The sequence below is a fragment of the Plecotus auritus genome (genome assembly GCF_963455305.1).
Source record: "Plecotus auritus genome assembly, chromosome: 3".
In the NCBI taxonomy this organism is placed as follows: Eukaryota; Metazoa; Chordata; class Mammalia; order Chiroptera; family Vespertilionidae; genus Plecotus; species Plecotus auritus.
In genome coordinates this window covers 114829920-114857319 of record NC_137772.1, presented here as the reverse complement: position 1 = coordinate 114857319, position 27400 = coordinate 114829920, and the positions used below count along the sequence as shown (strand labels likewise).

Below are 27400 nucleotides of genomic sequence, written 5' to 3'. Positions count from 1 at the left end.
CTCAGCCAGAATTTTTGTCCCAGTCACACCAGCAACCAAGTCAACAGCCACCTGGAGAGACAGGGCTGACTAGACCTCTTTGGGGTTTCATTCAAACCCAACCTGTTTGAAGGTGAAAGGGCTGCTGTGGGTGTGAAGAGGCAGGGCCACAAACAAAATAAGGATTCAGCAGTAATCTGGCCTATACCTTAGCATCCAGAAAAGTCAGAAGGTTCTTACTGAAAACAGGTAAGTTTTTGTGTTGTCTGTATCAAGCTTAGAATCGGCAGGCAAATAAACAGTTGAGGAATAGGTCAGAGCAATCAGCGGGAAGGGTCTCATCTCTCTGCTGCTTTGAGTAGGAAGGTAGTAGGCAAGAGGAGGTGGCTCCCTAACTCGGGCAACATCTAAGTCGGGAAGCAGATATTTCCTGGCACTGCTTGTGTAAGGGACTCATACCTGGAGAGCTCTCCTTGCTCTGCTTATTAGAGGAAGGGAGAGATGATGGTCATTGGCCTTGCGTGCCTCCTCACAATGTGGAGAAATTATGGCCGCTGAAGAGCAAGTCTGTCTCGGGATAAGACTGACTGCAAAGTTGGATGCAGTGTCACCCTCCAGTTCGCTGATTCTAACATTTGTATTGAATGCCTCTGTATTGGACTCCAGGATACAGTCCTGAGACTCTCCTCTCACGTGACATCATTTTGATGGGGGTACAGGTCCGTTAGACAACATGGGAAGAGCTAAAACTAAGTGCTAAGTGAGGGTCACGGGAAAGGGATCCTAGATAACATCTGAGGGACTTGAGAGGAAGCTAAGGCCCAAAGAACAATTTGTAATTCATCAGGTAGAGATGGGGAAAGAGTCAAGAGCACAGTATGAAAATAAAAATAAAGAGAGCAAAAAAAAATTACCCAGCCCTAACAAAACAAAAAAACGAAACAAAACAAAAAAAAGGCACAGTATGTGCAAGGCTCAGATGCAAGAGACTGCCCTGTTCCCGGCAGTGAAAGTTCAGAGTGGCTGGCAGGGAGAGGAGGTGAAGGAGTGATTTGGGAGATGCAGCCAGCAGGAATGTAGGGGCCAGGCCAGGGTGAGGAATTGGTAAACTGTCCTAAAGTGGTGTTGTGGGGAGGGGGGTGGCGGCTGTAGGGAAGGAGAGGGATTGCCAACACTTAAGACAGGGAAGTGCTTAAATAGCAGGCTGAAAATGGAGCCCAGACGTGCTCTTTTGCTCACTTGGCCTTGCTATAGAGAACAATTTGAGAGGAGCCAGGCTGAAGGCAGAGAGCACACCATGAGGCAGTGAATGATACCCATGGAACCTAGCATGGCTAGTGGCTATGAGAGGCTTAGGACAGTGTTTTTCTACTCATGATAAAGGACATGCTTTTCTCCCAGTCCATTATGAAACAATAGGTTTTGTTTTCAGTTTTTAAAAAAATATTTTTTATTGATTTCAGAGAGGAAGGGAGAGGAAGAGAAAGAGATAGAATCATTGATTAGCTGCCTCCTGCATGCCCCCTACTGGGGATTAAGCCCACAACCCAGGCATGACACTCAACCATTGAGCCACATACTCAGACTGGACCAATATTGTTTTGTAAAATAAAATAAAAATAGATTACAGATAAATAGAATTTAAGAACAAAATAAAAGCCTACGTTTTTTATTAATAGACTAGAGGCCCAGTGCACAAAATTTGTGCACTCGGGGGGGGGTTCCCCTCAGCCCAGCCTGCACCCTCTCCAATCTGGGACCCGGTGGGGGATGTCTGACTGCCGGTTTAGGCCCGAAGGTAGCGGGCCTAAACTGGCAGTTGGACATCCTTCTCACAATCCAGGACTGCTGGCTCCCAACTACTCACCTGCCTGCCAGCTTGATCACCCCCTAACCACTCCCCTGCCAGCCTGATCAACGCCTAACTGCTCCCCTGCTGGCCTGATTGCCCCCAACTTCCCTCCCCTTCTGGCCCAGTAACCCCTAACTGTCCTCCCCTGCAGGCCTGGTCCCCCAGAACTGCCCTCCCCTGCAGGCCTGGTTGCCCTTAACTGCCCTCCCCTGTAGACCTGGTCACCCCCAACTTCCCTCCCCTGCCGGCCTCGTCACCCCCAACTGCCCTCCCCTGCAGGCCTGGTCGCCCCTAACTGCCCTCCCCTGCCAGCCCCATCACCCCCAACTGCCCTCCCCTGCTGGCCTGATTGCCCACAACTACCTTCCCCAGCCAGCCATCTTGTGGCAGCTATCTTTGACCACATGGTGGCGGCCATCTTGTGCAAGGGCGTGAGGGTTAATTTGCATATTACCTCTTTATTATGTAGGATTCTAAAATATGATATTACTCATGTTGCCATAAAATTTCCTAAACATTTATCTCGGTTTGGTTTCTGTACTTTTCACAGTCCAGCAATGAACCATATGCCCTTGAAAAGTACTGACTTTAGGAAGGATGAACTAGATGACTGACTAGTGTGTGTGTGTGTGTGGGGGGGGGTGTAGAAAGGAGAAAGGATAAGTCAATGATGATATGCAGATTTGACCTGGTTAACTGAATGGCTCAGAGCCAAGGAACCAGGAGGAGGAACAGCAGGTCTGGAAGGGCAGATGTGAGTTGGAAGGGGGGAGAGTTGGATGTACTGTGCATGGCTGAACCAGTGGGGTGGGAATGACCAGAGGCGGTTAAAATGAAGGTGTGAGGTTCAGCAGGCAGCCTGAACTGAACAGACTTGGGAATCATGAGCAAGTAGACCATAACCAAAGCCCAGAAGAAGACAGGCTTGATCTGCATGGCTGTGTGGAGGGAAAGGAGTCAGGAACCTTGGCCAGGATTCTATGGGTACCAGTGACCAAGTGACATCAGTCACAGGGGGCTGAGGAGCCACAGGACTCGAGAGGATAGAGTGTTTTACGTGGAGGGTGAAAAGTGGTGCTGAGGAGCTCAAAAACCTTGGCCTGCTCTGGTCCCTGTAGCTCACCACCTAGAACCCTTTCTCTAAATAGATTTGTCTCTGAATAGCCTTTTTCAAAATATGGGCCTGGGAAGCAATGTGTTAAAAATTACTTAACAGTTTTCTCCGCTTACCGAATTTTCTAATTTTTTTTTCTATTACTCTAAATACTTTAAGAAATAAAGCAATGTTAATTATTAACAAAAAGGAATGGACTTTCACCTAAGCATCTGTTAATTAGCTCTCTCCTAAGGAAGCAGATAGGGTGGGTCACAGAATAGTTTTGGTGTTGGGGGTATGGGCCCCTGGAAATGTGCCGTTTGTGAGGAGTTCGAGGATAAGATGGCTGGGTAGTCACCAAGTACAGGCTCTTTTTTCCTTTAAAAAGTTGCCATCCCCTCCACTCCCCTAGAAATAATAATTTAAAAAAAAAAAAAAAAAAAAAAACCTTTTGTCCCACCCAATTGGTGTGGCTCAATTGGTTGATCATCAACCCATGCACCAAGAGGTCATTGGATCCATTCCCGATCAGGGCACATGCTTGGCTTGCAGTCTCAATCCCCACTAGGGGATGTGCAGGAGGTAGCCAATCAATGTTTCTCTCTCATTGATGTTTCTATCTCTCCCTCTCCCGTCCTCTCTCTCTAAAATCAATAAAAACATTTTTTTTAAAAAGTTATGTTCCAGCTAACCCTTGACTTGGCACCCATTCTACTACCCTAATCCTTCTCTCTTCACTTCATTGGCCTTTCACCCAAAATTCACTTTTCTCAACCCATTCTTTCAGAATTATTGTCCTTATACTACATTCAGTGTGGCAATATTCCTCTTAAAAGCATTCAGTGTGTTTTTTTCTTTTTTTCATATTAGAATGTTTATAAGACAAGGTCAACCTTTGAAGTTACCCTTTCTTTCCAAATCTTCTCTGGAAAAGAATGTGTTCTTCAGCTTAGACTTAGAACTTATATTTTTTAAATGTTTATTACTGAAAGTATTACATATGACCCCTGTCCCCCACCCCAGGCCTTCACCACCCTATTGTCTGTGTCCATGGGTTATGCATATATGTATACAAGTTCTTTAATTGATCTCTTCCCAACTACCCACACTCTCCCCTTTCCCTCTGCAATTCTACAGTCTGTTCCATGCTTCTATGTCTCTGGATCTATTTTGTTCATCAGTTTATTTTGATCATTAGATTCCACATATGAGTTAGATCATGTGCCGGGGTTCTTGTCCCAGCATTACAAAGGGTTCAGCAATCTGGAGAAAGGCTGTGAGTAGATTAAGAAAGAGTCCAGAGCCAAAAGATAGTTTTGAAAGGCATTGGGGGTCAGAGAAGCTTCAGCTAAAGGAGCTAAAGACTCTCCTCATCTCAGGACCCCTTGCTTTTTATTAATACAATTTGTCCTAAGGCAAGGTGGAGACATATGTTTCAAAGGGTAGGGTTTACAGAAACATTGTCAGATTGGGGAATAGCCTACAGCTGTTCAGGTGTTTGGCCAACAGGAGGCAATAACATGTAGATTAAGAAGCCCTGAGCTGTCTGGCAGTAAACAATCATCCTATTCAGGTTTGGGGGAAGTGCCTTTTCAGCTGTTCCAACAGGTAATTACATATGTGACTCAGCCCTTGTTGAGCCCCCAAGTTTCATCAACCTTTTGATAAAACTCTTGTAATTATGACATGCTGGAATTGGCTCCCAGAATCCTTCAGAGGTGTTCTTTATTTCAGCTGTCAGTCCTCATTTCCAATGGATTCTTATTTATTGTTTCAAACTATCTTTTTTATTTTCCTAAGTGGTTACATTTGCTTCTTTTTCTTTTCTTTTTTTTTTTAAATATATTTTATTGATATTTTACAGAGAGGAAGGGAGAGGGATAGAGAGCTAGAAACATTGATGAGAGAGAAACATCGATCAGCTGCCTTCTGCACACCCTTCACTGGGGATGTGCCCGCAACCAAGGTACATGCCCTTGACCAGAATCGAACCTGGGACCTTTCAGTCCACAGGCCGATGCTCTATCCACTGAGCCAAACCAGTTAGGGCTTCTTTTTCTTTTCTTTCTTTATTGATTAAGGTATTACATATGTGTCTTTATTCCACCATTGCCCCCCACCCCCTCTCACTCATGCCCTGGTGTCTGTGTCCATTGGTTATGCTTATATGCATGCATGCAAGTCCTTTGGTTGATCTCTCCCCCTTACCCCCACCCTCCCCTACCTTCCCTCTGAGGTTTGAGCATCTGATCAATGCTTCTCTGTCTCTGGATCTGTTTTTGTTCATCAGTTTATGTTGTTCATTATATTCTACAAATGAGTGAGATCATGTGATATTTACCTTTCTCTGGCTTATTTCACTTAGCATAATGCTCTCCAGGTCCATCCATGCTGTTGCAAATGGTAGGAGTTCCTTCCTTTTTACAGCAGCATAGTATTCCATTGTGTAGATGTACCACAGTTTTTCAATCCACTCATCTGCTGATGGGCACTTAGGCTGTTTCCAAATCTTAGCTATGGTGAATTGTGCTGCTATGAACATAGGGGTGCATATATCCTTTCTGATTGGTGTTTCTAGTTTCTTGGGATATATTCCTAGAAGTGGGATCACTGGGTCAAATGGGAGTTCCATTTTTAGTTTTTTGAGGGAATTCCAAACTATTCTCTGCATTCCCACCAGCAGTGCAAAAGGGTTCCTTTTTCTCCACATCCTTGCCAGCACTTGAAATTTATTGATGATAGCCATTCTGACAGGTGTGAGATGGTACTTCATTGTTGTTTTGATTTGCATCTCTTGGATGATTAGTGACTTTGAGTATGTTTTCATATGTCTCTTGGCCTTCCTTATGTCTTCTTTCGAAAAGTATCTATTTAGGTCCATTGCCCATTTTTTTTCTCTTTTTTAAAATATATATATTTCTTTATTGATTCCAGAGAGGAAGGGAGATGGAGAGAGAGATAGAAACATCAATGATGACAGAGAATCATTGATTGGCCGCCTCCTGCATGCCCCCCACCGGGGACCGAGCCCACAACCCAGGCATATGCCCCCAGCCAGAATTGAACCCGGGACCCCCCCAGTCCGCAGGCCGATGCTCCATCCACTGAGCCAAACTGGCTAGGGCCATTGCCCATTTTTTTATTGGGTTGTTTATCTTCCTTTTGTTAAGTTGTATGTCAAGCTGTCTTTTCATGTTGGTGTAGCTCTCATTAAAACCCGCACAATTCTTATATTTTGTAGTTCTCACTGAATTGTTTGAGCACCCTTACTCTGAATTCATTACTCTGAATTCATTATTCTGAATTCTTTATCTGACAAATTGTTTACCTCTATTTCACTTAGTTCATTTTTGGTGATCCCTCCTTTTCTTTCATTTGGGTTTTTTTTCTCATCTCCCTATTTTTGCTGTCCCTTTGTTTTTGTTTCCATATATTAGATAAAACTTCTATGCCTCCCAGATTTTGTGGAGTGGTTTTATGTAGTAGGTGTTTTGTGGAACCCAGTGGTGCAGTCTCTTAGATTTCCTGAGCTTGGTGTTCTAGAAAAGCCCCTTAATCGAGTTATTTGTGTTCTCCTGTTGTAGTTGGGTCTTTTATTTTTTTACATTTTTATTGATTTCAGAGAGGAAGGAAGAGGGAGAGAGAGATAGAAACATCCATGATGAGAGAGCATCATGGATCGGCTGCCTCCTGCAAGTCCCCCACTGGGGATCGAGCCCACAACCCAGGCATGTGCTCTTGACCAGAATCGAACCTGGGACCTTTTGGTTCGCAGGCCGATGCTCTATCCACTGAGCCAAACTGGCTAGGGCTGTAGTTGGATCTTAAATGTTATTGTCCCGTTCATGGATGAAGTCTCCTCTCAGGCTGGCTGAGTATGTGGCTCACCCACAACCACATCATGCGAGCTGTTGTGAAAGTGCTGACTGAACAGAACAAAATACAACACAACAAAACAGATTAAACAAAACAAAACCTACACAAGGCCACTACAGTACCAACAAAAGCAACCACCAAAGAAGAGAGAATGAGGAAAGAGGAAAGAGAGTAAGAATAGCAGAAAAAGAGAAAGAAAGAAAAAATATGAAGAGAAAATAAAGCAAACAACAAACAAAAAGGGGGGGGCAGAATATATAGATGCAGAGCTAAAAGAAAGAAAATAAGCCCTAGCCAGTTTGGCTCATTGGATAGAGCATTGGCCTGCTGACTCAAGGGTCCCAGGTTCAATTCCGGTCAAGGGCATGTACCTTGGTTGCGGGCACATCCCCAGTAGGGAGTGTGCAGGAGGCAGCTGATCAATGTTTCTCTCTCATCAATGTTTCTAACTCTCTATCCCTCTCTTCTCCCTTCCTCTCTGTAAAATATCAATAAAATATATTTTAAAAAATAAGTAAGAATAGCTGAATGGCGTGGCTCAGTAGGTAAGCGTCAACCTGTGAACCAGGAGGTCAACTGTTTGATTTCCAGTAAAGGCACATGCTTAGCTTGCGGGCTCTATTCCCATTGGGGGTCTTTCAGGAGGCAGCTGATCAATGATTCCCTCTCATTGATATTCCTATCTCTCTCTCCCTCTCCCTTCCTCTCTGAAATCAAAATATATATAGCATTTAGATCTTAAAAAAAGAAAGTAAGAATAAAGAATTAAAGGAATAGGGGAAGGAAAATGGTTTAAAATGAAGGAGGGAAAAAAGAAATGAGAAGACAAGAAAAAAAAAAAAACTTGGAAGGGAAAATAGAGGAGAAATAGACCTAAAATAAGAAAAAATAAAAAATGAGAAAGCAGGAGAAAAAGAAAAGAGAAAGAGTGGAAAAAATGAGTAGTGAAAAAAATGAGTAGGAAAAGGAAAGAGGAAAATTAGGTATATGAACGAAACAACAGAGACTAGAATAATAACAAATCAATAAAGCATATAGATAAAGATGATAAATTTTAAAAGGGGAAAGAGAAAAACTTTTAAAAAAGAGAAAAGAGAAAATTGGGGGAAAAAAGTTTTAAAAAAACCTGAAGTGACATTTGTTTTTCAACCAAGTTTAGTGCCCCCTGGGAGCTCGCTTTGGATCCCACTCTTCTGTTCTGTCTGCCAATTCTGGGCTTCCTCTTAGGTACTTAGGAGCTAACCACTCTCAGGCACTGTCTTTTGGCTTTCAGCAACCTGCTTGAAGCTCTAAGCGATCCACCAGTCCACGGCTTGTGTCTGTCTCCACAGGCTTTGGCTGCAAACAGGAGTGGCCAATCTGACCTCTAAAGTAGGTTTGTTAGCAGCTAAGGACCAGGGGTGGGTCATAAAACTTTTCCTGGCTCCCCAGGCTCTGCCTTTATCTATCCTAGCCAGGTGTCAATCTTAATCACTCAAAGGTCTGTTTCTGAAAGGTCTTTAGGCGGGGGAGGTGCTGTTTGGCTTTCAGGGAATATGGTGGGTGTGTTTCCCTGTCCCAGATCTACTTCTCCACAAGTGGCCCAAGATATTACACTGCCCTTGGCTGGACAGAGATTCTTTTATGGAGACCAACGGGGTTGGCTGGTAACCTGGAGTTTTTATCAGTTCGCCCATGAGGGAAAATTACTGATCTGGTTTCCAGGATAGTGGGGCAGACAGCCCCTCCCCCAATCCAGTCACCGAAGCTCCTGAGACTGTTCAAACCCGTAGGCTTGGCTTCTGTTTTTGTTTCTTCTGAAAAGCTCAAAATGCAGGGTGTGGCATGCATGGCACCTGAGAGTGTAGTGGGCTGTATCACCTAAGGCCGGTTTTTCCCTTTCCCTGCCCTGGGGCTGCGGTAGAGGCTAGCTCCTCTCAGGAAAAATGGCCCTTTCTGTTTGGGGGCCGCGACCAAATGCTCCTGGCTGCTGTTTTCCAAGTCTCCCCTCTCAATGCTTCCCACCCCAGCCTCTCCTGAGGCACTCCTCCACATCTCCCTCCCTGCACCAAAACCTCGGGTGAGTAGCTGCAACTGAAAAGTCACTGTGCTCTGGGTAAAACAAACAAAACTCACTGCGTCTTTCTCTCCTACGGGCTCCAGCTCTGGTCTACCAGCTCCAGACTCCGCTGTGGCCAGCAGCCCTGCCACCTTTCACCGCTGGATGTTATTGGCCTTGGGTCTTGGCTCTGGTGCTCCGGGCTGTGGAGCCCAGCCTGGGTTCCAGGCCTCTATCTTCTGAGGGAACAGACCCTCCCTCCTCAACCTTGGCCTGCCGCCCCTTGGAGCTGGGTCAGCTCCTTTCACAACCTCCTCCTTCCTACCGATCTCTTGAGTGTTTCTGTGCTTCCTTGATATAAGTCTCCTCCTCAGCTGAACTTAAGTTGGTAATTCCAGGTGAATGTTCTCCAGTTTAGTTGTATTTCCAGTATCACTCTGGAACAAGGTGCACGACAGGTCTGCCTATTGGGCCGCCATTTTTCCCCCCCAATCGCATTTAGTGTTTTCTTTTTTTAAAAAAAATATATTTTATCGATTTTTTACAGAGAGAAAGAGAGAGGGATAGGGTTAGAAACATCGATGAGAGAGAAACATCGATCAGCTAACTCCTGCACACCCCCTACTGGGTATGTGCCTGCAACCAAGGTACATGCCCTTGACCGGAATCGAACCTGGGACCTCTTAGTCCATAGGCTGACGCTCTGTCCACTGAGCCAAACTGGTTAGGGCTCATTTAGTGTTTTCTTACTGCCTTCAGGATCAAATTCGCCAAAAATTACCTATTGCTGGTGGGTGGGGGTTGCACACCCTATATGCGAGAATCCCTGGACTAACCTACCTGTGCTGCTCCGCTGAGCCAACAAGGTGGTGTACTGTGCCCTCAGCCCTTTCTTGACACAGGACTCACATTGCTCTTCTACTTGTAAATGTTCCTTTATTCTTTAAGGCCACTGTAGCTCCTCCAAGCCAACCCATAATGACCTCACATTTGTGAAACCTTACAGCACTCATTGTCTAAGCAGCTCAATTACTATTAACTGGAAGATGAGGGGCTTTTAAAATTTTTTATTACTTAAGGACGCTGGTTACCATGTTACAAAAACTAACTTGCTTAAGACAATATGTCAATTCATTTGAAAGAGTGGAATATTGATACCTAAGATCAGGAATGAAGGGGGTAACTTTCATCAGGGTTTCAAATACCACCAGTACACTTTCTTATCTCTCCTTATCTCTGTGGTACTGCTTTATTTACCTATCTTTTTCCCAATTTTACAGGTGATAATTGAACCATATTAGGAGGAAGAAATTTGGATGTATGGGGTAATGAAGAGATATGTTATCCTCTACATGCTACCCTTTCATGCCTTGGGACATGCAAACATACTATTTCCCATACATCCTCAGCCAGTCAACATTACCCAGGGGATAGCATCAGGTTTTAGGAATATGGCAGTTCCCAGGTGGAATGTTTAGAGGGATAAAGGGAATTCCTGGAAATGGGGTAATGAAGAGATATGTTATCCTCTACATGCTACCCTTTCGTGCCTTGAGACATGCAAACATACTATTTCCCATACATCCAAATTTCTTCCTCCTAATATGGTTCAATTATCACCTGTAAAATTGTAAGTACACTTGTCTTTCCAATGTGAGATACCTCAGTGTCATGATCAGAGACTGCATCCAGAAGCAATGACATGGAGTCTCTGGTATCCAGTCCTTGTCTCCTTTGGTCCCAAAGAGTTTCAGATATAGCTCCTCATAATTCTGTATTCCAGAGCTTAAGTGGTTAGTTTTACTACCCAAGTACTCCCAAAATACTATTTTTCCTAAATTCCATTAGTAAAGAAAGTAGGATAAATCTACACATATAAAGAGGCAATATGCTAATTTGTCTGTGATGGTGTCCTCATAACCTATTTGCATATTGATGCGTGAGCAGCAGGGGGTGGGCAGCCGATGCCAAGTTCCTGGGGGTCTGAGGAGACTGCCTGACAGGAGCCCGGACTGCAAAGAAGGAAGAGGAAGCAGCCACGGGGAGCTCTTCCAATCCCCCTGCACAGACACTCTACTCCAGCCCCCAGGTGGAAGGACGACACCATACCCCAGCCCCCGCACCGCACCCCCGGGGTGACGGGGAGGCTAACCGGATGGACTGACTGGGAGAAGACCCAGCCTCAGGGGTAGCTGCAGCCCACACCTCCGACTCCTGATCTCTTTCCCCGCCACCCCCGCCAGGGGCACCCACAATAATAGCATGCTGGCAACCATCCATCAGCGCCCCTGGGGCCCAAGGCCTGCCACTGCCGGGCCCCCTTTGCTGGGGCTGGGCACACCACTCCTCCCTACAACTCCAGATCCAGGTGGAGGCAGGCCTGAGTGGCCCCCCAGGGTCAGACCCTTCCCCCCTGACAGCAGCAGCACTGTCTCTGCAGAGGAAGCACACTGAACCTCACTGGGGGCACAGCTAAACCCACCCTCCTAGCCTGCCTGGCTCCAGGAAATTGGAGCCCCGCCCTGAGCAGGTACAGCTGCAAAACAGCCATGTACAATTTAAAGAATGGCGCCAAGCAGGAAGGTTTGACAGTTACTTTCCCTTCGGCCTCACCGCCCCCCTAATGCCCTGCCCCCCGCCAATGCCTCCAGGGACAACCACCGCTACAGGGCTGCTGGCCAGAGCCTGCCCCTCTGAGGAATGTGGAACCCTCTGCAAAGCTTCCATAGCTACAGTCCCAGGAAACAATCATGGCCTCCTCCCCTAATCAGCACCTGCTACCTGTGAGGGTACCCGTGGGCTTAAAAATAACAATCCCTTCCGGTTTAGACATCACTTACTTGATGAAACATTTCTAGGTTTATTAGCTCAGAACCTCCTCATGACAACCCAGTGAGGTAGGTGGAGAAGAGATTACAATTCCCATGGTATATGTGTATGTATTCAGAAATGAAGCTCAGAGAGGAAAAGTGTCAAGCCCACTGGTTCCCAAGGTGCAGCACACACCCCACAGGGGCTGCAATTTGATTTTAAGTGGGGGCAATTCGAGAATGAGTTAACAGTGAATTTTTTGCATTTCTTATGGTACTAGGGGGCCTCATCTACAGTGTATCCTACATTATAAAAGGCTAATATACAAATGACCCAATGGTGGAATGACTGATCACTATGATGTGTGCTGACCACCAGGGGCGGGCAGCCAAAGCCAAGTTCCCGGGGGTCTGAGGAGACTGCCTGACAGGAGCCCGGACTGCAAAGAAGGAACTCAACATAGGAGCTGCTCCCTGGTGGTCAGTGCACTCCCACAGGGGGAGCGCCACTCAGCCAGAAGCAGGGCTCATGGCTGGCGAGCACAGCAGCAGTGGTGGGAGCCTCTTCCGCCTCCGTGGCAGTGCTAAGGATGTCCGACTGACTGCTTAGGCCCACTAAGCCGTCATCAGACATCCCCCCAGGTCTCCTGGACTGCGAGAGGGCACAGGCTAAGCTGAGGGACCCCCCTCCAAGTGCACGAATTTCTTGCACTGGGCCTCTAGTATTAAATATTGGCCCTAAAACATGGAGCACACCTTTGTAAAAAAGTACCAAGACTTGCCCTGCTGGAGTGGCTCAGCAGATTGCAGGCTCAATCCCTAGTGGGGGTGTGCAGGAGGCAGTCAATCAATGATTCTCTCTCATCATTGATGTTTCTAGCTCTCTCTTCCTCTCTGAAATCAATACAAATATGTCTTTTTTTTTAAAATGCCAAGACTTGCCCTGGCTGGTGTTGTTCAGTAGTTGGAGTGTTGGCATGCACACCAAGGAGTCACAGATTCAATTCCTGGTCAAGGGCACGTACCTGGGTTGCAGGTTTGAACCCTGGCCCCAGTTGGGATGTGTGCACAAGGCAACCATTCGATGTGTTCCTCTCACATCGATGTTTCTCTCTCTTCCCCCCACTCCCTTCCACTCTCTCTAAAAAGGGAAAAATATCCTCAGGTGAGGATTTTTTAAAAAGTGCTGGCTAGATAATTTAATGAGTGTCCATTTGTTTACTAAATTTTTGGCAATGAGCTCCTTGGTCAGGCAATATGGCTGCCTCAGGGCCTACTTGCTGGAAGAATTTTCCTTGCCCTGGATCTTTCGGAACATATATATATATATATATATATATATTTTTTTTTTTTTTTTTAAATTGATTTCAGAGAGGAAAGAAGAGAGCAAGAGATAAAAACATCAATGATGAGAGAGAATCATCAATTGGTTGCCTCCTGCACGCCCCCTACTGGGAACTGAGCCCATAACCCGGGCATGTGCCCTTGACAGGAATCAAACTTGGGACCCTTCAGTCTGCAGGCACTCTATCCACTGAGACAAACCGGCTAGGGCTCAGAACTTATATTGAGAGAACAGTGGAGGAGTGCCTGGTGGGAGGGTGGACTGTGTCACTTTAGAAGTCAATTCCTATTAGTGCTGGAACCAGTAGAATTTAAACTCTGTGAAGGCAAAGACCTTGTTCTTGTTCTTGTTCTCAGCTATATCCCTGTTGCCTAGAATGGCTGGCAACAATAGGCATTCAAAAAATATTTGTAGAATGACTAACACTAGGGCCTGTAGATTGCCTCAGGGATTGATCAATTACAGGCTCTGTTGCCAAGTTTGGGATTTTTATGGTTGATATGACTCCTTTAAAATCTTGGCTAGCTGCCCTGGCCAGGTAGCTCAGTCGGTTGGAGCGTCATCCCAATACACCATGTTTGCGGGTTCAATCTCTGGTCAGGACACATACAACAAGCAACCATTGAATGCATAAATAAGTAGAATAACAAATCTATCTATCATCTATCTATCTATCTATATCTATCTTTCTATCTGTCTATCTATCTATCTATCTATCTATCTATCTATCTATCTATCCTTCATCTATCTCCCTTTCTCTCTCTCTAAAATCAATCAATCAAAATCTTGGCTGGCTGGAAATTGACTGTATTTCCTTATTACCAGTTCAAGAAATCTTGTCAAGTCATGATCTTCGAATACTAAATCTGCTAAAGGGAACTGACAGGCCTGGGACTAAGCACAGTCTCAGGATGGCGAGGCTGGTGCCCTGAGATGCACACCTACCTAGTGGAGGACCTAGGGAGTGACCCAGGGGTTGAGGTGTCCCTAATTTCTTTGGCTTCTCTTAAATACCCCTATTCCAATAGCCAGCGAACCACAATTTAGAAAACAGTAATTTAGTTGTAGAAATAGGAAATACGGCTACAAGATTCTCAATTATTTGAATCTTTGGCTTCAGACAGAAAGGGTTTCTTACATGTTGTGTTGTTTCCTATCGATTTTTAAGGCGACTACCTTGAATTACAGTGTGTCTATCATAACAATTTATTAAATGTCTCAAAGAATAGCCAACACACTTTAATTTCCTGACATTTTGCCACTAAGTCCCCTAAATCTCCAGCTTTTGTAGGCAATTGGTTGGAGCCTGAAGAGATGACAAATGATACTGTACAAGACCTGCCAGCTTAATTAACACAACATGGGGGTTCTTCAAGCCTATGCCCCACTTTCTCTCAGTCCATTCCATCCTTTTCGGTCTGTAGTGTGCAAATTCTCACTTCCTTTGCTATTTTTGAAGATAATTAAGACTTCTTTGAGAAACCAAATTCTAGCAAGTTAAGCAATAATGACCTAATTTATTAACAGGACTGAATCCAAGGACAGGAATGCAACTGGCATTCAGAAACAAGCTGGAAGCAGGGATTTAAACATTAGTAATATCTCCATCTTTTGTTTCTCCTGCATACGTGCTTGCTTCACTTTTTTGCTTCTTTCTCCAACAGATCCAAGCTTTACATGTTCTAGTGCCAAACACCATGTTATGAGGCCATTCTTCAAGTTCTTACTCAAAACTTTGGTGACCCCTTAACTACTCATTTTCTCTCTCACAGCTGAACCATCAACCTTCAACATATATCCATAATTAGGCCACTTCTCACCACCACTCCCTACCACATCCCCGACAGGCAAGCAATCACCTCCTGCCTAGAATACTGCAATAATTTAATTGGTTTTTCTACCTTTGTCTTTGATCCTCTGCTGTCTATTCTCAACACAGCAGACAAATAGTCCTGTCTAGAGCATGTCACTTCTATACTGACAACTCTCCCAATGTTTCTCTCTTTTTTTTTTTTTTTTTAAATATATTTTATTGATTTTTTACAGAGAGGAAGGGAGAGGGACAGAGAGCCAGAAACATCGATGAGAGAGAAACATCGATCAGCTGCCTCCTGCACACCGCCCACTGGGGATGTGCCCACAACCAAGGTACATGCCCCTGACCGGAATCGAACCCGGGACCTTTCAGTCCGCAGGCCGACGCTCTATCCACTGAGCCAAACCAGCTAGGGCTGTTTCTCTTTTTATTCAGAATAAAAGCCAAAGATCTTTTGAGGCCTTGCCTTCACCCCATTATCTCTATGACTGTCTCCACATTCTTCCATGTTCACTCTTCACTGGCCACTGTTGTTCCTCCAGTTCACTAGTCTCACTGCTCTCCTTTGCTCTACCTTGAATGCTCTTCTCCCAGACCCTCACTCCCTACTCCCTTTGGATTCTCAAGTTACCTCAGTGAATTCTTTCTTGGTCAATCCATCGTCATCCCCACTCCACTGACATTTTCTGTCTTCCTTTCCTTTTGATTTTTTTTTTTTTTTGGATTAAATCTGTTTTATTATTTTTTATTTATTTTATTTTTTGTTTTTATTTATTTATTTATTTTTTCCCCCATTGACCTCACCCCGGCCTCCCCTACCCCCCAGTACATGCCTTTACCTGCCCCCCTTCTGATTTTTTTCCCTTGAGTATTTATCACTATCTGGCATCCTTAGGATTTATTTATTTCATTTATTATCTGTCTTCGCTTTTAAAATTTAAGTCCCTGCCCTGGTCTGTGTTGCTCAGTGGTTAGAGTGTCTGCCCGCACACCCTGGCAAGGGCATGCACATACCTGGATTGTAGGTTCACTCCCCACACCTTGGTTGGGGCACATTTGGGAGGCAACCAATTGATGTTGTCTCTCACATCAATGTTTCTCTCTTTCTCTCCCTTCCATTCTCTGAAAAGCAATGAAAAAAAATATCCTGTGGTGAGGATTACCAACAAAAATTTAAATCCCGCCTGACTGGTTTGGCTCAGGGGATAGAGCATTGGCCTGCAGACTCAAGGGTCCCAGGTTCAATTCCAGTCAAGGGCATATACCTTGGTTGTGGGCACATACCCAGTGGGGAGTGTGCAGGAGGCAGCTGATAGATATTTCTCTCTCATTGATGTTTCTAACTCTCTATCCCTCTCCCTTCTTCTCTAAAAAATCAATAAAATATATTTTAAAAAAATTGTAAATCCCTAAAAACAACGATTTTAGTCTTTTGTTCACTACTGTATACCCAGACCTGGAATAGTCAGTGCCTGGCACTCAAATTTTTTTTCTAACTAGATCAATATACAACAGGGGAAAACTGATCTGTCTTTTCTTCCTCAAAACAAAATACCTGGAGAGGGCAGAGAATTTCTGATAGCCTAGGGAACAATGAGGAGCATGGAAGAGGAAGGAGTGTTTACACAGTTTGAAGGGAGCCTGGAGAGAAGTGACTGCTCAGAACACAAGCCAGTCTCCACCAGAGCATCAGGATTCAGGGATCCCCTGTCTCTCTGGCTTGAACCAGGACCTCTCCTCAGGAGCTATAACAACTATTATAACTGTAGTTTTGACTTCCTGGCACTGTCCCTGGTGCTTTCCATGTGCATCAAGTACAAATCCATAGTCTTAATGCAGCTCAGTCTTTCAATGGGGTCACAGGAAGTTCAGAAAACACATTTTAAGAGCCAAAGTGTAACTTCACAATATCTCAAGTGTTTGGGGGTTATTATTTTTATTTTTTTATCTCAAGTGTTTTATTGTAGTTGTTGAACACTATGAGAGGGATTCTGAAACCACAGCAACTCTCCTTAAAATGCCTGTTTCAGATCCCATCAGCTTCCTTCACCATTGCTCCACGCCACTCTCCTAAATGCCCCCAGAACTCCTCTCCTCAGCCTTGGTTTGGGCCCATTATTCTCTCTCATCATCTTCTGATCTCAATCCCCAAATTCAAAAGGTGTAGGAAGGGATCAACTTGACAGTATTAATACATGAATAATGTTCTGTCCTACCACAGATGTGGCTCTCAAACCATGAGGTGAGTGTCAGTCTGATCACTTTATAGAGGAGGCAGCTGAACCCGAGGAACTTGTGACTTGCTGGAAAGGTGGCTCTAGCACTCTCCACCAACACCCCACTCTGCCAAGGTGAGTTAGAGTCAAGGATACGGACACCACTTCTTCCACATCAGCCAACCATCTGCCCCGAGGAGTGAACAAGCAGCCTCTGTTCCGGGACCCACCGGAGTCCTCAGCCCCCTGAAGAATGTCCAAGCAGGATTTGAGGTAAAATCTGGCTAATGTAGCCCTTATCTCTGGGCTGGGATTAGGGAAAGAGCTGCTGTGGGGATAACACATCACTAAGCTTCCCTTCCATATTTCTAAAGTATTAGCTGAGTCCTAGGGAGCAGCAAAAGGGACCCATTTCCTATATACAAAAAAATTACTTATTTATAGATATGTATATTTAAATATCATTTGTAATTATTTGGACTGCATCTCTTCAGCCTGCAAAATTTAAATCTATTATCTGCTCTTAGCACTTCCAGGTAATCTACCTACAAATATTTTGCTCACATCTGCCTCTGGCCAGAAAGATAAGAAAATGTTACCAGGCTCCATTTTCTATTTTCAGACTTTAAAAAAAGATGAGACTTTACTTTTGACTAGATAATATAAATTAACCCAGGTTATCTCATGCTGACTAGAAACTCTCATGTCAGAAAAGTGTGTTCTCTTATTAATAATAGCTATCATTTATCAAATACATGAGCCAGTTGTACAGAGGGGAAAATGAAGGATCAGTGAAGTGAGATAATTTGCTTAACTAACAGAATAGCCAGGATTCAAAATCAGTTCTGATGACCTTAAGTCTGAAATAAAAGTTCAGTGTGTTTGAAAATGTGTCCACATGTGGCCCTGCGGATGTGGATAAGCCAGAGAACAGGCCTTGGGTGGAAACTCTGAAGGGGATACTCTGAGGCCCAGCTAAGAACCTCTTGCACCCTAGTGGGGCCCCAGGGGGCAGAGTTGGCACTCTGGCATCCTTCCCAGAAGCCCTGGCAGTGTCCTAGCTTTATGAACATCTCCCTGTGGGGTTAGGGCAAGATGCTTCAGCCCTGGTGAGGGTAGTGCCCCTGAAGGAAGTGGCCAGGCCCTCTGGGTCCTGGCCCCTAACGTATGCCTGGAACTGGACCAGGTGAGGGAGGCATGACAAGTCGACCAGAAGGGTTGCTGGAGTAGGGGCAGGAGGCTGAGGAGAGGGGTCCATGGATGCCTGTGGGGCTGAAGTCAATGGAGCTGCCATTCCTACGCTTGCTCTGCTCTGTTACTGCTTTCCTGCTGGCCTCCCTCCATTTCCCCATCCAGTCCTGGCTGTGGGTAGCTCTCTGCAGCCAGCCTCCTTCCACGCTCCTATGCCTGTGCTTCCCTCACTCACTCTGTGCCTCCCTCCTTCCCATGGCCCAGTGTCACAGCAAAAGTAATCAATGGAGGCATAGCAGGGTTCCTGGGGGTGACCTGTGTGTTCCCCATTGACTTGGCCAAGACTCGACTTCAGAACCAGCATGGAAAAAATATCTACAAAGGAATGTAGGTATTGGTGAAGAAGGGGGTAAGAAGAGGGGCCTCCCAGAGGAGGGATGTGGGGCTTCATTCTCCATAGTCTCTTTAGGGAGTAAGATTAGGGTGTGGGGGAGGGAGGTGGAGGTGGTCAACTGGGGTGAGCCCAACAGGATTAGAGCATTGGGTGAAGACAAGGGGGTTGTGGTACAGCCTCCTGTTCACTACTAATTTCCCTTTCTGGCCTCTGCTTCTAGGATAGATTGCCTGATGAAGACGGCGAGGGTAGAGGGCTTTCTGGGCATGTACCGAGGTAGGCTCATTAGGCATCCTGGGGGAGGCCTGGCTTGTGAGGCCAAGTGAGGACAGAGGGTATGGAACAGGGGAATCAGATTTTTGTGAATTTATAAGACATTGGAAAGCAGCATTCTTTCTGCCCAGGGAACTCCTAGGATGGGCCTGGGCTACCAGGTGCTTTTGGACCACATGGCTTTTCATAAGCCCTCTTGTGCCTTGGTAGACACAATAGTTACGATGAGGTTTGGGGGATGCCAGTGAATACACTGAGGAGCCCAGGAGCCCTAGGTTCCATCCTGGCACAACCACTGCCTCACTGTGTGATGTTGGAGGCAAGTGAACCCCCAAACACCCCTTCTCCCCCCGCAACCCTCTCTCAGGCTGTCAAGGCATCCAACCACCAATAGCAGAAGAGGTAGAGGCTGACAAGGACAGAGAATTGAAAGGGTTTTGAGCTCCTGGAAAGGAGTTACTGAGTGTCTTTTCCTTGACACGGCCAGTGCTGTCCCTGTTTATCCTGCAGTGTCCCTATCTAAGGTGGCACAACCATGATTATGCCTTGGAAAATGGATAAAGCTGGGGTTGAGAAGAAACTGATATGATAGTACCCCTTAGGAACAAAGTAAAAAAGCCTCTATGACCCACAGAGTTGCCAGTGGGCCTGGCAAACACAGCACAGAAATTGAAACCAATCCCTGTCTCCCAGGGCCTTTTTATTGGGGATTAACTTGGGGAACTGCTTATTTAGCATCAGAGACAGGCATCATTAGCAAGGACAGATTTCCTAATAACTGCACCAATGAGTCCATAAAGGAAGTAAATACATTGAAAAAGGAAAATGTGGTGGGAGGATAGTGGAAGTAGGGAGATGAAAGGAAATTTATTTCAATAAGATAAGCAGACGAACCCTCCTTGACCCCAGAGACCCTGTTTACTCCAGAAACAACTTCTGAGAGGAGGTTATCTACATGAGTGGCATGTTCCAGGCACTGGTACATCGGAGATGGCCTTACCTCTTCATCTTTGTTGTTTACTTCCAGGAGCTGCAGTGAACCTCACCTTGGTCACTCCAGAGAAGGCCATTAAGCTGGCAGCCAATGACTTTTTCCGACAGTTGCTCATGGAAGATGGGTACGGCCAGGTGGGGGCTGGGGATGGAAATCCTTCACTGCATGTCTACATTTTTTGGAAGATAGCAGGCCGAGGATTGCAACTCTGCCTCAGTTTACTTGAGTGCATTTTTATAAATACATATACACAAATGGCTGAGGGTTAGTGTGTTTTAGCAGATGGAAAGTAAAGGGAGAAAATGAGCTGGTGTAATTTGGAAGTTCCAGATAGATAGATAATAAATATACCATATAGAATATATATACATCAACTAGCTGATGAATATTTTTTCAGTTTTGAGATATAATTGGCATACAACACTGTATAAGTATAAAGTGTACAGCATTGCCCTGACCGGTTTGGCTCAGTGGATAGAGCGTTGGCCTGCGGACTGAAGGGTCCCAGGTTCGATTCTGGTCAAGGACATGTACCTTGGTTGCGGGCACATCCCCAGTAGGGGGTATGCAGGAGGCAGCTGATCGATGTTTCTAACTCTCTATCCCTCTCCCTTCCTCTCTGTAAAAAATCAATAAAATATATTTTAAAAAAATAAAGTGTACAGCATAATGACTTGACACACATATATTATGAAATGATTACTGCAATGTTAACGTTTAGCCCCTCATAAAGTTACAAATTTTTCCCCCTTGTGATGAGAACTTTTAGGATCTACTCTCTTAGCCGCCAGAGAGCAGTGTTTAACTATAGTCATCATGTTGTACATTACATTCCCAGTACTTATTATAACTGAAAGTTTGTGCCTTTTGATCACCTTCATCCAATTCCTTTTTCCTCACTTTCATAACCAAAACTTTGATCTCTTTTGCTATGAGTTTGTTTCCAAGTCTTGGCTCTTGTAAATAATGCTGCAATGAACATGGGGGAACAGAGGTCTTAACAGTGATTTTGTCCTCTTTGGATATATACCTAGAAGTGGGATTGCTGGATCATATGGTAGTTCTATTTTTAATTTTTTGAGGAAACTCCATACTGTTTTCCATAGTGGCTGCACCAGGCAATCCCACCAATACTGAGTGCACAGGGTTCCCTTTCCTCCACATCTCGCCAACATTTATCATCTCATCTTTGTTATGACATTCTAACAGGTGTGAGGTGATCTCATTATGGCTTTAATTTACATTTTTCTGATGATTAGTGATGTTGAACATCTTTTCATGTACCTGCTGGCCACTTAAATATATTCTTTGGGAAAATATCTATCCAGGTTCTTTGCTCATTTCTAATTGGATTATTTTTTAAATTATTGAGTTGTATAAGTTCTTTAAATATTTTGAATATTAACCCATCAGATATATGATTAGCAAATATTTCCTGCCATTCCATAGATTGGTTTTTCATGTTGTTGCTATTTCCTTTGCTGTGCAGCTTTTTAGTTTGATATAGTCCCATTTATTAATTTTTGCTTTTGTTGCTTGTGCTTTAGGTTGAGCTATGTCAAGGAGCTTTTTCCCTCTTTCCTTCTAGTTTTATGATTTCAGATCTTACATTTAAGTCTTTAATCCATTTCAAATTAAATTTTGTTTTGTAAGATAGGGATCTTGTTTCATTCTTCTACATGTGAATATCCAGCTCTCCAAGCACCATTTATTGAAGAGACTGTCTTTTCTCCATTGAATGTTCTTGGCTCCCTTGTCAGATATTAGTTGAGGGTATGTGCAGGGGCTCTTGATTCTGGGCTCTCTATTCTGTTCCATTGATTATGAGTCTTTTTTATGCTTATGAATTTTTTTAAAAAATTATTTTTAGAGAAAGGGGTAGAGGGAAAAAAACCATTGATTTGTTGTTCCACTTATTTATGCATTCATTGGTTGATTCTTATATGTGCCCTGACTGGGGTTCAAACCCACAACCTGGTGTATGGGGAAAACACTCTAACCAACTGAACTACCTGGCCAGGGCTATGCTAATGATTTTTAAGTTCTCCTTGTGCTTCTGATCACCTTAGTAATATTGCTTAAGGGATCGGGAACAATCAAGTTCCTGCAATGGGCATTTCCACTGTACTAGTTTCAACTTCTATGTAGGTGCTACCTCCCCGGCAGCCTGTTTTAAAATTAGTGTCATATCTTTAAGGAGACTGAGCCTGAGGGCCAGGTAATTATTTATTCAGCTGGGTAAGTGGCAGTCAATGGGAACAAGGCTAAATACCATGCATGGAAAGTTCCAAGCACCAAGGGAGAGGAAGTGGCTAAGGTGGGATAGGAGGGCTGGCCTGTGACTGAAGGATGCCAACTCCTGGTCCCATAGGATGCAGCGGGATCTGAAAATGGAGATGCTAGCTGGATGTGGAGCTGGAATGTGCCAGGTGGTGGTTACCTGTCCCATGGAAATGCTCAAGATTCAGCTGCAGGATGCTGGGCGCTTGGGTGAGCCCTATCCCAACTTCACATGGAATCAATAAAGGCTATGATCACAATAGATTTTTACACATCTGCACTCATTTGCTAGTCTGTGTGACCCAATCAGATTTCTAGGTTAGCAGAAGTCTTAATTTTATGGTTACCATTCTAGATTTTAACACTTCCAGCTCTAGAACAAAGAGCAGAAATGAGAATATTGATTTGGGAAGGACAGAAGTCTCACCCTACTACCTCTATCTTATTGCCTTAACATTTAGGCTTGATTTCCTAAACATCTTAAGAAATGTCAATGGCTTGCTCATGAACACTTCAGTAAATAGAAGCTCTATTATGATATATTATGCTATAGATGTGGTGCTTTAGTGGGAATGCATAAAAAGAACCATCTCTATCCTTTTGGTTTTCTCTGGAAGAGAAGTTTGGCCCTTTGCTAAATCCTGGTCCTCTCAAAAATTTAGAGTGGAATAGGTACCAAAGCATATATTAAAAGCAATGATCGGCTGTCTAATAGAAGGAGGCTAACCCTGGTGGGGTGGGACAGAGGGTTTCTCCTCAGAGCTAAACCACAATGTCTGAATTTAATAAGCCAAAGTGTCATGTGCCCAACACAGCACCTGGCAAGGTCTTCAATAAATGTGTGTTCCCTTTCCCTCCTCAATCCAACTATGTACATGTGCTGTGCTTTTCAGGTGGAGCAGTCTAGCCTAAAACAAGTAAAACTGCAGAAAGATACAGTTCAGGCACTGGAAAGCCCTCACTGTTTTGCTTTGCAGAGTAAAAAGCTTTGTAACGTTTTGTTTTTCAACTTGGATAAGAAGTTTTAGTATTCCTAAAACATTTTAAAAGAAGAGAAAGCTAGGATATGGGTGAATTAATTATGTGTACCTAAAGGAGACATGGGGAAAATAATGTTCATTGATTAGAACTGTCTGAGGCCTGCAGCCCTAGATTATTAGCATAAGACAATATGCTGTCATTGCTTCTTAGTATGAAATGCTGCCCTGATGTATATCAAACAAAACTGGGACATTAAATTGCTTTCTTTCAGCAAGAACTTATAATCTATGCAAAGCTTCTCAAACACTGAGAATTAATCAATATTCACACAATTTCAGTGCATTGAATCTTGTGGTCATTAATGGGACTCAACCACATTTGAAATGCTTGTATTTAATATGCTCAAGAAAAAAAGAATTCCATTCTATTTATTAGAAGTTTAACTCATTGTATTATGAGCTCTGAATTATTCAACTAAAATGGGTTGACATCTTGAAAATCAAATTCTATAAAATGATGCAGGATCACCTAATCTTAGAATGGTAGAGAGAGGAGGCTCTGATGAAGACTGAATTTTTTTCCTGTTGTATTTTTGAGAGAGAGAGAGAGAGAGAGAGAGAGAGAGAGAGAGAGAGAGAGAGAGGAAGAGAGAAACATCAATGGGTTGCTTCCCACATGCACCCCAACTGGGGATCGAACCCACAACCTGGGTATGTTCTCTGACCAGGAATCGAATCCGTGATGCGATCTTTCGTTGCATGGGATTACACTCCGACCAACTGAAGGAGATGGTGTTTTTTAAATCCTCATCCAAGGAGTGAGGATATTTTTTACCATTGATTTTAGAGAGTGTGTGTGGGGGGGTGGGGGTGGGGTGGAAGAGAAAGAGAGAGAAATATCACATTGATTGGTTGCCTCCTACATGCTCCCTCACTGGGGGCAGGTACATGCCATTGAACAGTAATCAAATCCTTGACCCTCTGGTGCGCAGGCCGATGCTCTAACCACAGAGCACATGGGCCGGAGTTGAAGAATTTTTAAACAAAAAGAATTTGCTGCTTTGCATCAGGCAGAAGACATATGGGATTCCTACATCCCGAAGACCCACTAGGATGAAACTATGTAAATAGGTTCAAAGATGATTTAGAAATGAAAGACAAATTAAAAACACAGGAGGATGAACTGCGGAATTGGGAGCCATACTCTTGCGAGTGTTTTGCAGTGCCTGTTGGGGCCTAGTTTATGATGGGAAGTCTGTTCTTTCCCTTTCAGCAGTCCATCATCATGGTTCGGCCTCAGCACCTTCCTCTGGGTCCTACACCATTGGATCAGCTTCCACACGCAAGCGCCCATCTGCCACCATCATTGCCTGGGAGCTGCTTCGAACCCAGGGCCTGGGTGGTCTCTATAAAGGTTTGGGTGCCACTCTCCTCAGGTAAGGCTTTCTTCCCAAATTTGGGACAGAGGGCCCCAAGTGAACAGGGAGAGGGAACAGAGGGCCAGAGGGATTGCTACCCCAACCTGCCAGTTTTCAAATATCTTTATGCTTCATATTTTGTTCACAATTGAGCAGGATTACAGACTGGGTATCTGAAAGACTGCTTTTAGGCCCCTTCTCCAGTGGCCAGGTCCACATGACTATTGGGTGTTCTGTGGCCCAAAGGCACCTAGAATGTACTGTATATACAGGACTGTGGGTCATCTATAAGTAAATGAGTGTTTATAACCCCTTCATTTTACTGTGCTACTTGGCCAAAATATTTTTGTTTTTTTTAAAGAGAGAATTCAATTTTTTAAAAAATATATTTTATTGATTTTTTACAGAGAAGAAGGGAGAGAGATAGAGTTAGAAACATTGATGAGAGAGAAACATCTATCAGCTGCCTCCTGCACACCCCCCACTGGGGATGTGCCCGCAACCAAGGTACATGCCTTTGACCGGAATCGAACCTGGGACCCTTTAGTCCGTAGGCCGACACTCTATCCACTGAGCCAAACCAGTTACAGGGAGAGTTCAATTTTTTTAAAAAAATTTTATTTATTGATTTTAGAGAGGCAGGGAGAAACATCAATTTGTTATTTATGCATTCATTGGTTGCTTTTTATATGTGTCCTGCAGCCTGGCCTGGCCAGTGTGGCTCAATGGTTGAGCATTGACTATGAACCAGGTGACGGTCTCGATTCCTAGTCAGGACACATGCCTGGGTTGTAGGCTCAATCCCCAGTATGGGGTGTGCAGGAGGCAGACAATCAACGATTCTCTCCCTCATTGATGTTTTTCTCTCCCTCTCCCTTCCTCTCTGAAATCAATAAAAACATATTTAAAAAACCAATACCCGCAGCCTTGCATATTGGGATGATGGTCTATCCAACTGAGCTAGCTGGCCAGAGTAGGGGTTAATTTTCTAGTCTCTGGGCAATAAACTTCACCTTCCTGCCCATCCCATCCCTTCAACACTTACCTTATAGCTCTTCACCAGCCACTTGCTCAGTTTAGTAACTCTTCCCTTAGCCTGCCTACCCACTTTTATAGAACATACCACCAGTCTTTGAATCTGCATCTGGCTCCTCATTAAGCTGCAGGTGCTGGGAGGACAGAGGAAAGAACTGGAATGGTGGGGGAAGGCAAATCAAGCTGATATCTGATGCTATCACCCCACATTGTCATGGGATGCCAGAGCAGGAATACGGAATTGTAGGCTTGTCTCTGACCTATCTATAGCTCACGGACTCACTGTATGACCTTGGGTAGAAGCCCCAGAGGGGCATGAAGCTGTGTTTTTCTTCCTCTCCTACAGAGATATTCCCTTCTCCATCATCTACTTCCCTCTGTTTGCCAACCTCAACAACCTTGGTTTCAACGAACTTACTGGGAAAGCTTCCTTTGTTCATTCCTTTATGTCAGGCTGTGTTGCAGGTTCCATAGCGGCTGTCATAGTAACACCTCTGGATGGTAAGTGCCTCTAGTGTTGACTTGCTTTACAAATTAGTTACCTGTAGAGTCATTTATAGGATAAGTAGTAATACTGCACTTTTAGGATAGAGACAAAATAGCCCCAACCTAAATCTCTTGGCCACTGTCAGGTACACCCGGAGAACGCGGGGTCTAGTTCTTATCACTGACAAATCCCCTTACTTTCTAGGTGCTGATTTCACTAGCTTTTTGTCCCCCAATAGAATTGTGAGCATCAGCTATAAATGTTGCTGATTCTTTAAAATTGAAAGCTAAAGGCAGGAGCTACACCCTATGAGACAATGCTTCCTCTATCTTTAGACAACAGACAGCTCCTCTAACACAGGTGGATTTTCCCATAGCATGAGTGAACTGAAGGATCGTGTAGTTTCTAATTCCTTCATTTCATAAATGAGGCCCAAAGAGGGGAAGCTCAATTACATATCCCACAATGATAGAGATAACCTCAGGATTCAGATTTATTTATGCTGGCTATACCAAAAGCAAAATGTTCCCTACTAATTTTAACTTACGTTTTAGTTTTGAAAACTCGAATCCAAACTCTCAAGAAAGGTCTGGTTGAGGACAACTACAGTGGGATCATTGACTGTGCCAGGTGAGAGCTCCATATCCCTTTACAGATGTGGCTGGGACAGTTCCCTCTGTGTTGGTGTGCACCTAGACTCAAACTACAGAACAATTTTATCACTATACTACACTGAGGTCGGTATTTCTTTGAATTCTGTTGCTTTCCCTTACCTCTCAACAAAAGCAGGTTGTACTTGGAGCTTTCTTCTTTGCATCCCTACAGTATCTTTCTCCCAGAAGTCTAGCAAATTGAGCCAATTTTCCATGGACTGGACCCAACTGCTTAGTAACCAAACTGCATACACATAATGGGGGAGGCATGGCTCCCACAGTCCTGTAGAAAGTGACACCTGCCTTCAAAGAAAAGATGTACAAACGTCGGAGGAGAGGGTGTCACTGAGCACTGCTTGGTGTGCTTCTGCTCATTCAGCTCACAGGGCTCTTCTTTCTCCCCAGGAAACTCTGGATTCAGGAGGGACCATCTGCCTTCATGAAAGGAGCAGGCTGCCGGGCCCTTGTCATAGCTCCTCTCTTTGGGATTGCCCAAGGTGTCTACTTCATTGGTATTGGAGAACAGATCTTAAAGTGTTTTGAATAAATATAGCTGGAACTCAGGTCCCTTCACTGGCTTTCATCTCCCTACCCACCATGTAATTTGCCCTCTAACTTATAGTGCCACCCTAGTCTCAGAAGAAACAACCTTATTCTAATAAGCAAG

At 44.4% G+C, this 27400-nt stretch overlaps 1 protein-coding gene across 6 annotated transcripts; it reads left to right on the top strand.

Annotated features, from left to right (window-relative positions):
- Positions 1-27297, top strand: SLC25A18 (solute carrier family 25 member 18). Of its 6 annotated transcripts, none has more exons than XM_080658751.1 (10): positions 1-228; positions 17082-17301; positions 18484-18606; positions 18834-18889; positions 19914-20004; positions 22252-22370; positions 24417-24576; positions 25940-26094; positions 26635-26710; positions 27139-27297. In XM_080658751.1, the coding sequence occupies exons 2-10, from the start codon at positions 17282-17284 to the stop codon at positions 27278-27280; spliced, it is 942 nt and encodes a 313-aa protein (XP_080514877.1). In that variant the 5' UTR covers positions 1-228; positions 17082-17281; the 3' UTR covers positions 27281-27297. The 6 variants fall into 6 exon arrangements, with proteins under 6 accessions (XP_080514877.1, XP_080514875.1, XP_080514879.1 ...); XM_080658749.1 differs by having other exon boundaries at positions 24414-24576; XM_080658753.1 differs by having other exon boundaries at positions 17-228; positions 18484-18628.
- The last annotated feature ends 103 nt before the right edge of the window (positions 27298-27400 follow it).

Excerpts from the sequence above, each read along its gene's own strand:
- SLC25A18 (XM_080658749.1), top strand. The coding sequence starts at position 17,282 with ATGTCCAAGCAGGATTTGAG. Across the intron at positions 17,302-18,483 it reads ATGTCCAAGCAGGATTTGAG|TGTCACAGCAAAAGTAATCA; the intron begins GTAAAATCTGGC and ends CCCATGGCCCAG. Across the intron at positions 26,095-26,634 it reads CATAGTAACACCTCTGGATG|TTTTGAAAACTCGAATCCAA; the intron begins GTAAGTGCCTCT and ends CTTACGTTTTAG.